Source organism: Takifugu flavidus, chromosome 5, assembly GCF_003711565.1.
Source record: "Takifugu flavidus isolate HTHZ2018 chromosome 5, ASM371156v2, whole genome shotgun sequence".
In the NCBI taxonomy this organism is placed as follows: Eukaryota; Metazoa; Chordata; class Actinopteri; order Tetraodontiformes; family Tetraodontidae; genus Takifugu; species Takifugu flavidus.
Genome location: NC_079524.1, coordinates 11,799,686 through 11,814,202, shown reverse-complemented (window position 1 = coordinate 11,814,202; position 14,517 = coordinate 11,799,686). Strand labels below are relative to the sequence as shown.

The 14,517-nt window shown below is 42.2% G+C and overlaps 1 protein-coding gene and 1 long non-coding RNA gene across 3 annotated transcripts; both read right to left on the bottom strand.

Moving 5' to 3' along the window:
• Positions 1-3,900: 3,900 nt before the first annotated feature.
• LOC130525818 (uncharacterized) lies at positions 3,901-7,826 on the bottom strand. 2 transcript variants are annotated; one of them, XR_008950592.1, is made up of 4 exons: positions 7,417-7,514; positions 7,199-7,263; positions 4,296-5,044; positions 3,901-4,207 (listed from the first exon to the last, which is right to left on the bottom strand). It is a non-coding gene; the product is annotated as an uncharacterized LOC130525818 (long non-coding RNA). The 2 variants fall into 2 exon arrangements; XR_008950591.1 differs by having other exon boundaries at positions 7,199-7,826.
• Positions 7,827-8,857: 1,031 nt separating this feature from the next.
• Positions 8,858-10,304, bottom strand: ier3 (immediate early response 3). Its single transcript, XM_057033530.1, has one exon. The coding sequence runs from the start codon at positions 9,887-9,889 to the stop codon at positions 9,314-9,316; it is 576 nt and encodes a 191-aa protein (XP_056889510.1). The 5' UTR covers positions 9,890-10,304; the 3' UTR covers positions 8,858-9,313.
• Positions 10,305-14,517: the final 4,213 nt, after the last annotated feature.

Genomic DNA, 14,517 nt, shown 5'->3' with positions numbered 1-14,517 from the left:
GTCATTTTGGTGTCAAAATTCAACATTTTGATAAAATTAGTCAAGGATAAAAATCTTTTGATGAACATCAAAGTCTGTTCCACATGACAACTCTTGTGTGGTATGTGCCAGTATGCAGTGTTAATAGATCAAACACTAAACAAATGGTGCTTCCTTTGCTGTTTTGTTTTTGAAAAACACAACCTCCATCTCAAGAGTTGCTCACTCATCTGGATTGAGTCTAGCAGTTACATTTTTCTCCTTGTCCCCAGCCTTACAACATTTTTCTCCCAACACATGTAGAATGTTTAGATGCTGTCCCCTGAACTGAATTTGAAACATAACACACACAGTTATCAACTGCTCAGGTGCCAAGCGACTGTTGATTTTGTTTACGAAGGTCAGAGGTCACTGTGGTAACTGAAATACATTTTAATTGCTAAACTGGTGGTTGATCAGTTTGATTTTTATTTTTGTTTTTTAAAAATTGGCTGCAGTGACGGAGTTATTCTAAATTCTAATACTGTTGTAATTCATGAGAGAGCCCATTGTGTCAAATCTGAGTTTTCAGACTGATGATGCTCAGCAGCTCCTGGTCTTAGTTAATGGAAAATATCTATGCCAAATATAATCAACGACATAAATTCAAGAGGATAAAAAGCAGAGTACCAAAGACAGAAACTCAACAGTGCCAGCAACAAAACTGCAACAGGAGGCCGATGAGCTTAATTTCCCAGACCAAACATTCATGTGAACCTGCCCAAATGTGGCTGCAAGGGCAACTCCTTCCTGCACAGACCGTAAACATCAGTATCGAGGCTGTCTGGTTTCATTGTTGCACCACTCCCCCTGCTCTTAAAATTCTCCTGACAACCCTCAGAACCTCTACAGGTCCATGGGAAAATGCTTTTAAATTCTTTTTAAATTTATAAAATTGTTTTCTGAATAGGAATAATATGTGCTATTAAAGAGCATTACCTGTTACCAAAAATAATAATAATAATAAAAACTCAACCTGCACTGTTTCTACCGTTCCCGCAGTACAGTAATCTGTTTATGTGCACGGTTTAATAATCTGTGCACACATTTTAGATTATGTTGATGTTGCTTCAGGAGCGGCTTGTATTCTTTAAAGGAACTACCGGTACACCTTGGCTGTGACTTTTGACTGGAAACATTAAACCGGTTAAAGAGTTTACTGATTTTTTGATTTCTGAGGTGTATTTGAAAGCACCACAATGTCTGGTTCACCTGTCTGTAAAATGCGTGTGTTAGGGTTTGGGTTTAACAGATGTTGCTTTACATCTGTGTCTGGTTAAAGCTAAAAAGGCCAATGTGTGAGTCAATGCTGTAATGGTCTTGTAGAACACCCACAAACACCCACCCATACACACACACTTGCATATTTCCAGGAATGGGAGGATTCATATCAATATTTTTCTCCGATTCTGTGTATATCATCCATCTCTGCTCCAAAAATCCCTCAATGTGTGTGTTTAAAACCCAAGCCTTTGGCCATTATCCAGATAGATGTCATTAATTATCGTGGAGGAGGAAGAGGATGAGATGGTTTATTTCTGGGTTATCAACAGACAGAAACTCTACAGTCGTCACGGCCTGTTTTTTTTGTTCAAGTGCAGCTGCAATGATGTGTTCACAATCCCTGCAGACCCCTTGTGATTCATCCAGGCTGGCGAGGGACTGAAGGTCAGCCACATTTATCTGGACACTTTTGGACACATCAGAGAAGTCATATCTGTGTTAAAGAATTTTCAGCATTACTCAACCCAAGTCACCGCTTTTTGGTGGTGCAGAAGAAAATCTCTAAAATCTGTTTGCATCATTCAGCTTCTGGTGTCAACATTTAACAAATGGGTTTGATGCTGGGTCACTGTTCTGCTTCCAGATTCAGGACATTAAGACACCTGTATTTCCTGTATTTAAAGAGAATTTTAAAATTCTCTGAAAGGCTAGATTTCCACCTCCGCTCTCTGTACGAAATCACTTCACATGAAAAATGAAATCGCTCTCTGGTTGTGAGAGGTGTGACATCACCTGGCCAGACATGCCTCGGCGTATTCCTCACTCTCGTCCAACATTCCTGACCTGAGGCCAAAGAGGAGGGACATGTCAGACATACGAACTGTTGGCTTTAAATTTATGAGCTAAAATGCAGCCAAGTTCTGTCCTCAAAATGTATTTCCAGTTTGTCAAGACTAACGTCGTGAGGAACTGACGCTGGTGAACAGGTTCCACTGATTAGTTTCCATCTGCCAATTCATTGTTTTTTGTCTAAATTATCTTTAACTGGGAAGAACTTTGACATATTTCCTATGAAATGTGTTTGAAGGGCAGATGTTACTAGCTAACCGCAATTTCAAAACAGTTTCATCACTGATAGGCGAGATCCCGTTTCATCACAGCACTTCCTCCTCTGCCTGCCTAGGGTGTGCCAGAATAAACCAAGAGATATGGAAATATAGGGCTGGGTCTGGGCTGGTAAACCACTCATTTAGAGCAGTTTAAACTGGGGTTCACATCAGTAATCTGCACTTTTCTCTGATCTTGACCCCTGGACTTCCTTTGTGGTACCAGTGATAGCTTCTTCCATGGACAGATTATTAGATAACAGTTAACTCCTATATCTGTAACTATCATGAACTATGGCTGATGTTAATTTTGATTTTCTCAAGAGGCATCTATTGCGGGTCTGTCTGTCCCAGAGAAACGGGTCCCTATTGTTTGTCAAATATTGTTTGTGGTTTAGGGATCTATATAAATCTGATTTAATTTGATTACCGTACCTCAAATATTAGCTCTGATGAAGAACACTTGTGTAATCCCAAAAATCTCAAGGTAGATTTGAGGTGTGCCACAGGTGAGGTGTGCCACATCATGTCATCATGCCTCTGTTCCCTCTGCTATGTGCGGCACGCTAACAGTCATGTATGGCTATAGTTTATACCTGAGTGGAGCTCCACTCCAGTGGAGTTAAAGGTGTTGCCCTTTACACAAATACTCCAAATAGTTTTCTAATGGCGTGGTTTTCACTCTGAGGACATGACTGTCCAATTCAGGCCGTAGATCAATCTCTGGAGAGATTAATAAATCACTGTATATTTTTACTCCCCCTTTCTTTCCACAAATAATGCCAATTTATTGCAGAAACATCACAATTTAAATCATTTCTATTCAGTAACTAAATATGTGATAACTGACCTGACAAAGAACTTTTAAGATGGATAATGGAATCTCTATTTCACAAATATAATAAACTTGTTTAATGTCAAATACTAAGACTACTATCAAAATAACTTCATTTTGTCTAGCAGTTGTGGATTTATTGTCTACTTTACTCTGCTGTCTTCTGCTACAACTAACGGGATTTTGATTCATGGAGAAACCCTCATTTCCTCTTTTCTTTCCTTAGATATTTCATGGGAATCACCAAAATCATTCATCTCTTCCTGCCCTGTCATGTCTCCTCCTTCATCAGCTTCCTCTTTCTGCTCTGCTCCGGTTTGTACTTGATACTTGCCAGCAATGACTCACAGCCTGAATATTTCCAGGGAAAAAAGGAGGAGGGCCTGGAGAGGTGGAGAAGGTGCGGATAGAGTGGAAAACCCTTTTGTCCTCTGTTCTCTTTATTGGCCTTCCTGCTTGACTCACTGTGACAATTAAAATAAGATCCTTTAGCTTCTGTTATTAAAAACCCTTCTTTCTCCAGCCTTGATTAAAATATAAACCAGTTTAGTAATTTTAAATAGGTAAAATATATTTCCATGTAGAAAAATATGATGAAAATGTCAATGTGAAATAATCTATAATCCAATAAGTGAAAGAAGACCAGTACACCTCTACAACAAAGTAATTCGATATAATACTGTCAACTAAAATACAAAAAAAACACATATTATGTACTTTATTACATATATATTTATTTGGAGAAATAAAGTATGATAGTTATCACGTCGACTCCTGATATGATGTATTTATATGATTTTCTGTGATCATATTTCAACTTTTGCCTAAACTTTATAACCCCATTGTTGGGCACTGCAGACACGACTCAAGACCCCCCAAATGCCAACACACACTCGACTGGGTGAGGTTGGAATTAAGATTTTCTGAAAGTTGGTTCAGGGCAAAACCAAGTGGTGCTGGAGGCAGACAAACACGGTCAAACTGGAGCAGGCTGGGTGGTGCGAACAGGCGTCCGAAAGGCGATCTGCGGGAGAGACTAACAATCAGTTCAGAACTGGAAACAGGGATCACGAAACAAACTTGCGTTTAGAGTTACAGGAGCCAGGCTGTACCACGGGGGGTTAACAACAAATTGACGATGATTCGAAAGTGGTCCAGGCTTTTAAAGCAGGAGACAGGTGTGGGTGATTAGCTGGAGATGAGTTGAAGGTGTGTTGATCGCCTGACAGGAGAGAAGCTGGAAGAAGCCCTGCCCAGCCTGGAAGTAAACAGACACACAAACAAAAAACAGAAGGGGGGGCAAACATTCGGGAACTCCTAACACCCATTATATTGTGCTGGTTGTGATTCTTTCTAGCTTCATGTAGTCAGTAGTTGATGCACCAATTTCGACAAAGATCCAAATGTGTTAATGGGTGGGAAGATGACACAAGTTGCAGCATTAACGCACGGGCAGGAGTGAAGAAAGAAAAAGTGGGTAAACTGGTTTTTGCCTGCAGCTCCTCTGTTTCCTTCTTATCTTATCTGCTTCCCTCTAGTTCCCCTGCAGGAACCACCAAAACAATGCTGCAAGATATCTAACGTGGCAAAAAAGTGCATTCGTGTTTATCTACTTTTCATTTGATTGAACACAAACACAAGCTGCTGCAGTGTGTGTTTGTTTTAGTGTGTTCACAGCAGATGGAGTGTGTTTGCAGTAGCCTCTCATTTGAGTAAAAAGCTATCACGACAACAGTTTCCAGGGAGATTCCCGCAGCACATTTATGGTGTGCTGGCGTGTGTGTGTGGGATGACTTCCTGTCGGCAGCTGGTCGCTGAGGTCACCTCTGCAGTACACGTGAGCAGTCAGAGTTTTCTTTTACTGCAAAAAGGAACACACTTAGCCGCGGTTAGGCTGAATTACAGCAGTATGTGTGAGTGTGTGTGTGTGTGTGTGTGTGCGTGTGTGTGTTGAGGGCTGACACTTGTGATGCCTGCAGAGCTGAGCGTGTTATCACACTGCGGTTAACCTTCAGTGATGTCGGCCTGTTATTCAGACAATCCTGATAAAAATAGAAGAATAACGTAGCCCTTAAATATGAAGTCATGCGGCTGTTTGGTGAGACATTTAAAAGGATGCTTGGTTGTGAAATTTTGACCATCACCGTTTATATTAACTTCACCATCCACGCATATACAATTTCTAAATAAAGCTAATTTAACACGTGTCCCGTCACAGAGTAAAAGGGCACCACAAAATTGTAGCCTGGAACCTAAACTCATCAAATGGATATGACCTCTAATGAAAATACATTTCCAGAGGTCGTCTCCAGAAGTTGCTCATTCTGACCTGCAGTTTCCAAGATTAGCATCAATTATTGGATACATGATACAAGAAAACTGTACAGTAAATCCTGTGAATAACAGAGCCCCTCAGTGCTAAAATAACTTTATATGTGAGAACAGATGCTTGTAGAAGGCATTTCATGATGATTATGTGATCACGTTGGTCACATAAGTCAGTTCTACATTTCGCCACTAGGGGCGCTCGCATACGACCAGGTTCGCTAACATGGTTCAATTACATGGCATTAATTACAAACGTGGCAAAAGATGCACAGGATAAAATATAAAAGGCTAATATTTAAAAGTAAATACAGTGGGACCTCTACTTACGAAATTAATTGGTTCCGGAAGTTGTTTCGTAACCTGAAAATCACGTAAGTAGGGATGCGTTTTCCATGTAAATGCCCTAATCCATAGGTGTCAAACTCTGGCCCGTGGGCCAAATTTGGCCCGCAATGTTATTATATTTGGCCCGCGAAGCCATTCCAATTGACTATTAGAGCTGGCCCGCTGGTATTATCACTTAAAGCGCATGTGATAATACAACAAATACCAGAATGCTCTGCTAGTGTTTTTGTGTGAAAATCTACACTCCACATCAGTTGATGGTGGTAATGCATCAATATGTGGCTTGCGAACCACCAAGAAAGAGGAAGCAGTCATAGCGACCTTATATGCTAATGCTAATTCTGGCACCGCACTACCCCTCTGAAAAATGGTAAAAAGAAAGCCAGAAAATAAGACCTTTCTGAACAGGTAGGAGGCAGAATATCTGTTTAGATATGTAAAAGAGAGACCTGCCTGTCTTGTATGTGGAGCCAATGTGCATTACAAGGAGAATAACAACAGATGACGCTATAAAATGGAATACCAAGACAAGCACAAATACCTGGAAATGACTCAAAGGCGCCAGAAAGTAGAAGAGATGAAAAGGCATTACATTTACATTACATTAACTTACAATGGAAAAAGATTACTGTTGAAATTTAAAAGAGAAGAAATGAATGCCAGTGATGGTTTTTTTCATTTGAATTTCGATTTTGAATGTGTGCAATAATAAATTATATGTTGTATTGTGTTAAGCTTTGCTTGTTCCATGTTCAGTTGTTGAGCAAAACTAGGTTGGGTCCATAACAAAAGGTTCCGCGTTATAACTGGAGGAAGATTTTTTTTCAATAAATATCAATGTTGGCCCGTGACTTTGTCCCAGTTTTGAATTTTGGCCCACTGGGTATTTGAGTTTGACACCTCTGCCCTAATCCGTTCCAAGCCCCCAAAAATTCGGACATATTTTTTTTTTTTATAAATCATAAAAATGCATCAAAACATGTAACAAATACATGTTAGAATTAGATTACCGCACAATAAATGTAGGAATTCAGTGCAAGGCTTCTCCAGGAACAAAATGAACTTCATTACAGGCTAATCTTACATTATTAATCTTACATCATTACTAGCAACAAACGTTAACACTTGTGGTAACACCGCCATCTAATGGACAAACATACGAACACCCACAATAAATCCCGAAGACGAAGAAGATGCTGGGATACACACAAAGTTGTAAATGGGCTACAGCCAATGGGTTACAGGAAGATGCTAGGCGATAGCCAATGGCAGAGCAGCTACAAGCATGTTTGCGTTCGCTAAACTTCGCGAGCTGCGAGTAGCAGTGGTAGCGTATTTTTACCTTTCGTATCCTGAAATTTCTTTCGTAAGAAGAGGAAATATTTTCCCGTTGAGACGTTTCGTAACCTGAGAATTTCGCATGTAGAGACGTTTGTAAGTAGAGGTCCCACTGTACCACAATAAAAAAAACATTCAGTTTATAAGGAACAAATAGGTTAATTTCATTAGCTTTATCATTTAATCTCTAATTCTACTAAAACTTTGAAGAGAATAAATCACTTTGCTGTAATTTTCCACTGGACCACCATTATGACTCAATGAAAGCATCTCAGTGAATACGATTCCAGCACGTTTGGACAAGAGAATTGAGCTCCGCAACATTCTTTATTTAAATTACATAACGTGAACACGTGGCACGATTGAAACACTGCCGAAGCTCTGATTGGTGTTGTGGTTCACAGTCAGTCAACGTGGTTGGTTCCCATAGCTACACGCATGGGTGAACATCAAACTCCAATAACATTTTCCTTCCTGCTGAAAGATTTCTGCACATAAACCACAAAAGCCTGGCCTATTCCTAAATCCTAGTGGACATTTTAATAACCTAAGTTGTGGCCACGTCACCATTAAACAACTATCTCTTTACTTGATGAGAAAAAAGTCTCTTCTTCTTGCCAAGTCTGTAAACATTTTTCTTGACGGATCTCTGCAGAGATAAAGCTCAACCTTCCTGCTGACAGTGTCTTCTGTTTAGACTGTTTGATGGTCGCACAGACGTCATCAGTGTGTCGATTAGTGAGAGATCTCTGATTGGTCAGACTTATATAACAAGAAGCAGATGATTTTCTTTAGCTACAAACCACTTTTCTCTCCCACACACACAGGCTGGCGATCAAAGAAACTCAGCACTGTTTATTTGGCGTTCGTTCTCTGCATGGCTGCTCAGAATGAACCAAAGCGCCTCTGTTTCTACGGTGTTCTGTTTGCAGAGATGCCCTCGATTTGTTTTAAAATCTCAAACACTATGTCTCACTGACACCCATGTATTTTTATCTGACAACCATTTGTGTTTCTGCAATCGAATGCAAGGAGGAACAGTGGCCTCATCTTAAGGGATTCCCAATCGGATGCACAGGAATGCAGCAATTCATCATTGAAACAACAGTCGAGTCACTTCAGATGTGATGTCATCACCACACTCAGCATATATCAGATTTGATGGGTCTGGCAGGAGTGAAGATAATGAAAGCACTTCTGCAGAGGACACATTTCCTGCAAGGAACACTTTGGTGTCAAACTGTAACTCAACATTTTAAGGATTTCCTTCCTGTGAAACCAGATTTAATCTGTTTCGCAGAGCATTTTTACTCAGGCAGCAGCGATTTTCTAGAGATCTGTGTGGCACAATCATTTCATCACAGCTTGAGAGAGAACATTTAGTTTTGTGTCAAATATGCCACAATACCTGTCCTATATGTTTAGTTTTATTTTCTAACATTAACAACTCTGAGAGGTTTGAAATGAAGTTAAAGGCAGCTGTTTTATTTCAGCACTGTAGATTTTTAGAAACTTTAATTGATGCAGTTTTTTTTCACCATTGCAATGAAGCTATTGTGCCACATATCCTGAAATGTATAAAATGTAACATAATATGTTTAATATCATATCCAAATCCCTCCCAACAATGAAATTAATCAATCACTTGAAAGCCAAAAAGCAGTTTATGTTGATATTTTTTTATTAAAATTATGAGTCAATAAATAGTAAATAAAATAAATACTAAATAAGACATAACACAACATAGAAGAACAGTTTCAGCTTTACAGCCTACAGTAACGACTTTTCTTTTTAGGCTTTTTTTTTTAAACACCATTCTCGCACAGGCGCGTTATTGCATTAGTACATTTGTGTGATTATTCTGTCACACTGAGATAAAAGTTCAAGTTTTCTTGGTTTCAAGTTTCAGGCTTTTTAGAATTGTTCACAGTTTTTCTCCGTTTTCCCCCCCGTGTCCCGTCTCCGACCCTCCATCTCCGCTCTCAGGGGGCCGCCGGATGGGACAAGTCGGCGCTTCTTTTCGGCTTCGCTGCACAGGGCGCATCGGTGCTCTCTTGAAGCTGCTTCGGGATCATCCCCGACTTGGTACAAGTTCGAACCCTGAAGAAGGATTAGAGTCTTAGCTGTCGCTGCCGAGTCTATGGTACACCAGCAAAGCCACCATGCTCTTCCCGGCGCCGCTCCCCTGCTGCTCGTACCGGCTGCTCTCCGCCTTCTCCTGGGGCTCAGAGCAGGTGACGATCGGCACCATCTGTGCGTCGGATGAGTTGGCGTCCTCGGAGCTGGGTGTTGAGCCGGAGATTAGTTCGGCTTTGCTGGGAAAGTCGCCTTTCTCCTCCGCTGACTTGAAGGGGAAGCCCTGGCAGTCGCTGACCGGGCCGTCGGCGGTGGCCAGCGGCGTCTCCGCGTTGGGCTCCTCGGTGTAGATCTGCCACAGCACCACCAGGCACAGGATCACCAACCAGCGCTTGGCCTGGTTCTTCTCTGGCGGCGGAAGGTGCATGCGGACTTTAGCGGGGTACATGACCCGAGTGCAACGCTTCTTCGGCCGAATGGGCACGTAGGAGCGCACGGCGGTGGCCTGAGCCGGCGCCTGCTCGAAGGTGAAGACCTCGGGCTCCGTGCTGCGGATCCCGGCAAAGGCGAAGCGCTCCTGCTGGATGGTCAAAGTCATGGTGTTTGTTCGTGAGTACATTTCTGCTGGAGTTTTGACCTTCGTTTTGTAGCCCTCTGTCGCGTAACTCGAAGTCAGATAGCCTTGAACCGGCAGGGTGCTCACATTTTATAAGTTGTAGACCAGGTTGTACTTTTAGAAACGCCCATGGAGAGCAGGCCACTCCCTGAAGGTTCAGCCAACGCACTTTATTGCTCAATTTAGAAAATAACACAGTTAAATGCACTTTTCTGCGGTAGAAGTCCACTCATCGAATTCCAGAGAACGATGGCACAAAGCGGATTAGGAGGAATCAGCATTGTTGCTAACAAACCACTTAAAGATATTTAAACCAATATTGCTCTCAATATTGAAAGTTAAAACAAAAAACATTTATTTCTGTGGAAAATGCCTTAATAATTATCATAAAAGATGATAAAACGTCCAGACTCTTCGTGTGTGTAAAACTGGAAAACCTACATTCAATTTTCATGTGACGGAGTGACGCAAAGCACGGAAAAGGTTTAGGTTGACAGTAAACATGGCTGCACACAGTATGTACCCAGTCACATGTGAGGGCCACTCCGCTGGAAAATTCCCCCTGATCATCACTGAAGACCTCAGAAGCCTGAGCAAGATTGCATGGATGCCCTTCTGAGAGACTTCATGTTTGGATGTCGGATGTGACACATAGATGATGTAAAAGTGGACACAGCGTTGTAACACAGGGTTCAAATAAATGAAATGTAAGAGTGGTGCTTATTATCATTCATTTCCCACATTTAAAAACATCCTTCTCAACAACTCTGATCCAAAATAGACATTTATCTTGTATTAAGACATCAGACTTGCTTAAAAGCTGTCCCCATGATGGCTTCCTTGTGATTACGCTCATCCTAAAAATAGCTCTGATTGCCTTCTTGGGGAATTTTCACGCTTTTTTTCCCGTTTGGTCACCCAACTGTTTTGAATGTTTAGATTACAGGATGTTGCATCTGTGAAAACCCCAAAGAGGAAGACATGAAATACATGTGTTAGCAGATGGCAGCTCAGCTTCTCGACCTCCTCCCCTATCCTGTCGGGTACTTCCATGGAGATATCAGGGTTTAGCCAATGAAAGCATACTTCCATTGAATTCCCGAATCTGCCTGTCAGCGGCCTGTCAGCTCTTACCTCATCATATAAAAACAAACCCCCTCCCCCAATGAAACACCATTCTCTTTGAATCCAGGATGCAAAGCAGGAAAGTAAATATTTTCAGTTTAAAAAATTACCGAAAGCCCTGGTCAAGCTGGCATCTGGGGAAAAATGAATGCAAATAGAATCTGGTGCAACCAGCTCGGAGGTCATGTGATTTGAGGCCGTTTTGCACAGTTGTGTGCATCACAGTGAAGGAAATCATGTCCTGGGAGCAAAACATGATGTTTTTCCCCACAAAAGAATCAGAGAATCTGATTAAGAGGGACCATTAAACACATCCCAGTGTTCACACATCACGGAATCCTGAATATTGGATTTGTCTGGGGAGGACTTTGAGAAACGTTAGTGCCAGATGATGCTGATGACAGTGAGTAGCCAGATAAAGAGCCAGCCAACAAACCTTCTTTTTAGTGGGAAGAACTCCACCAAATCCACACATCAAACCACCAGCGGTACGCACAGATCTCAAGTATTATTCAGAAGTCCCCCCGAAGGAGCGTCACGGATATTCCTTGCAAAGCCTCCTAATAACATGTTGGACCTGTACAGTCACAGTAAAATAGGGCCTTTCTGTACTTCCCACCAACTTTCCTGTTGTTTTACTCTACTACTTTATTTCTGGGAATTGCTTTTTTCCCACCCACTCGCTCAAAGCAGTTTAGGCCTAACAGTGGTGACCAGAAACAAATCTATTTTTATCCAGTCGGCTTAGAGAATAGAATGATCCAGGAAGACAAAGTACAATAATGAAGCCACAGGATTTAGCCAACTTTACATATTTAAACCTGTGAAACTAATGTTTACGCAGCTCTACTGTGGATAATAGAGGAAGTGTTGCCATAAAGTCTACATCTACAGAGCAGTGATGCAGGTAGACTGAGCCAAAATTAAGTTTTAGATGAATGAAAAAGACATCTCCCATCAGATGGTTTCATACAGATAGTGTCCCCTTTTCGCTTCTTAGAAATTCCAGTCGCACCAGAACCCTTTCAAGGAAGCCTGTGTTGTTTATTAGGGCATGCCACACATAGCTGACATGTATTTTAAGTTCCTTTTGTTTCTGTGAGCTGCAGCAGAAGGAATCAGAAGCATGTGAACATGCTACAGGGTGAGGACACCGTCGCCATGACATCGAGGCTTTTCAGCGTGAGACTGCTCACCCATAGGTGCAGACACAGTGAGTCCAACGTCGTCATCGTCCCCACCAGCGCCAAAGGTGAATGAAATGTGGGCTGACTCAGGGATGATTTGATGGGTCCGATCCAGCCCACTGTCCCAGATATCCAGTCTTCTGTAAGTGGTTTTCACCCAAGTGACAGTTGTGTGACACTGAAAGGTGGAAGGGAATCCTGGAAAACCTTGAATCCTGGAAAGTAGGCAACTAAATGCCTGTCGACCCAAATATCTTTTGTCTGCGGCTTTAACTGTAGTTATCGGTTTTCTCTTCCCCTTTACAGTAAATCAATGACAAGACAGTTTCTCTCTGTCCATAAATGTAATTTTTCTGAACCTGGGACTGTCAGTGTAAAGCTGTACTGTATTCAGGAGAATACAGCTGCAAAACATCTCTGGCCAAGAAAAACCTCAGTTTTATTAAAAAAAACAACAAAAAAAGTCAGCATTCTTTGTATGTGTTTCATTTCCAGCAGCGACGGGAACCGACCTCACTTTCTCCTCTGTCTGGAATTCAAAACTTCCATGCCGTTTACAGAATTAAGTAACACATCCCAACACACACACACACACACACACACACACACACACACACACACACACACACACACACACACACTCGATGAGCTAAAAGCGACTTCCAGACTTTGGGCTGACTCAGGATTACAGTTTGCACCATGTGGTGTGTTTTACTTTCCACCCTGTTTGGTTTCACTGTCGAGGATTCAGAGCCTTCGGACCGGTCTCGAGCTCCAATAAGCTTCGGCTCAGCGTGCACGTGGCTTCCAGGTCGTTATGGCGACATTGTGATGTGGGTCACCATTGTGTGGTAATTCTGATCAAAGGGGGCTTTGACTGGCCATGCTGGCTCATGACTCAAGTGAAAGGGTCTACGTGCAGAACAGGACAGCGTCCATCAGGCGACGGGCCGTGTTTACTTCCCCCTCTGCCAACAGAGAAATCCCTTAGAAACACAAAGCGATCCGGCAGCAGCGCTGTTTGTGCTGACAGACGCTTTTATTGAGCCCCTTTTTATGCATCAAACTCTGTCCCTTATCGACTAATAAAAATGACCATTCATTCCTGGTTCATGACCTCACAAACGCCGCTTGGAGATGGTACATTCCACTCAAAAACGATCACATTATAAAAGTCTCAGTCTTGGTTTAAACAAATGTATAGTTTTCATTTGTTAATTTACATCAGCCTTTGTTGTGAGAAGATGAACGCACACACAGCCTGTCGACCATTAAAGTGTTAAACACAGAAAGGACATGTTTCAGCCTCAGCTCCCGTCAGAGCAGAAAACTGTCTCTGCCATATCGTAATTTTCCGTCTGCGTCTGATTGGACTAACAGGGCTGAGAGCCGGGAGGAGCCAGGGCGGAAGAACCTTACGCACGACCCAGCTGCATCTGATTTCAGGAGGCTCGAGGTGGTTTGGAGAGCAGCAGAATCTCACACCCAAGTTCACTTTGTAGCAAACCAAACCGATGCTCCCCCGGTGCTCTGAGTAACCGCCGATCCACGTCAGCGGCTCATCTGAGTTTGGAGAACACTCGGGAGAGTTGAGGTCACGCTGTTGTGTCACGGCTTTGGCTTTTTCTCTGCTACTGTAACGGCTGCACTCAAACTGACCCACGGAAAAACCCAGAGACTGAGGAAGTGTAACGGATTGATCACACGGTCTGACAAAAAGATCCCTCTCATTAATGACACTGGATGAAACAGGATGAAGTGACAGAGGGACTCCCATTTCTGAGCTCAGATGAAAAGGTTGCAGCCAAACCTTTGGATGGTCAGAAGCTTTTAGACCCATCCAACTACCCACCCATCTTATTATTATGGCAAACTAACTAAACTTAAGAATGTCTCACATCTGTTCCTGGATATTTCCTTTAAATGTAAAAGTGATGAAACATCTTGAATGTGACAAAAATGACTCCTTCTATTGAAAGGCTATGCAACAAAGCATTCGTCAGAAGGTCTGCCTGCCTCGAGGGGGGGGGGTTTGTAGGCAATGATGACTGTCACCCCATGATCAAATCACTAGTGACAGGTGCATTTGCTTCCATGGAAATGCAACACCAAACAACAGGAGAGTGAGGTCACCAAATAAAATCAACATGTGATGCTTAAAAATTGTACACTTGACTATGAGATTTAACCACTGGGCCCCTCAGAATGGACTGTTTGATTGATGGTTTGTGGCATCAGTAGCAATTTTACGTGAAGATAATAGAAACGAAGGTATAAGCGCGCACACATGTGCGGGGACACGTGCGCGTGTGGAGTGTG

Bases quoted from the DNA above. Each gene is read 5' to 3' on its own strand.
- ier3 (XM_057033530.1), bottom strand. From the start codon at position 9,889: ATGTACTCACGAACAAACACCATGACTTTGACCATCCAGCAGGAGCGC.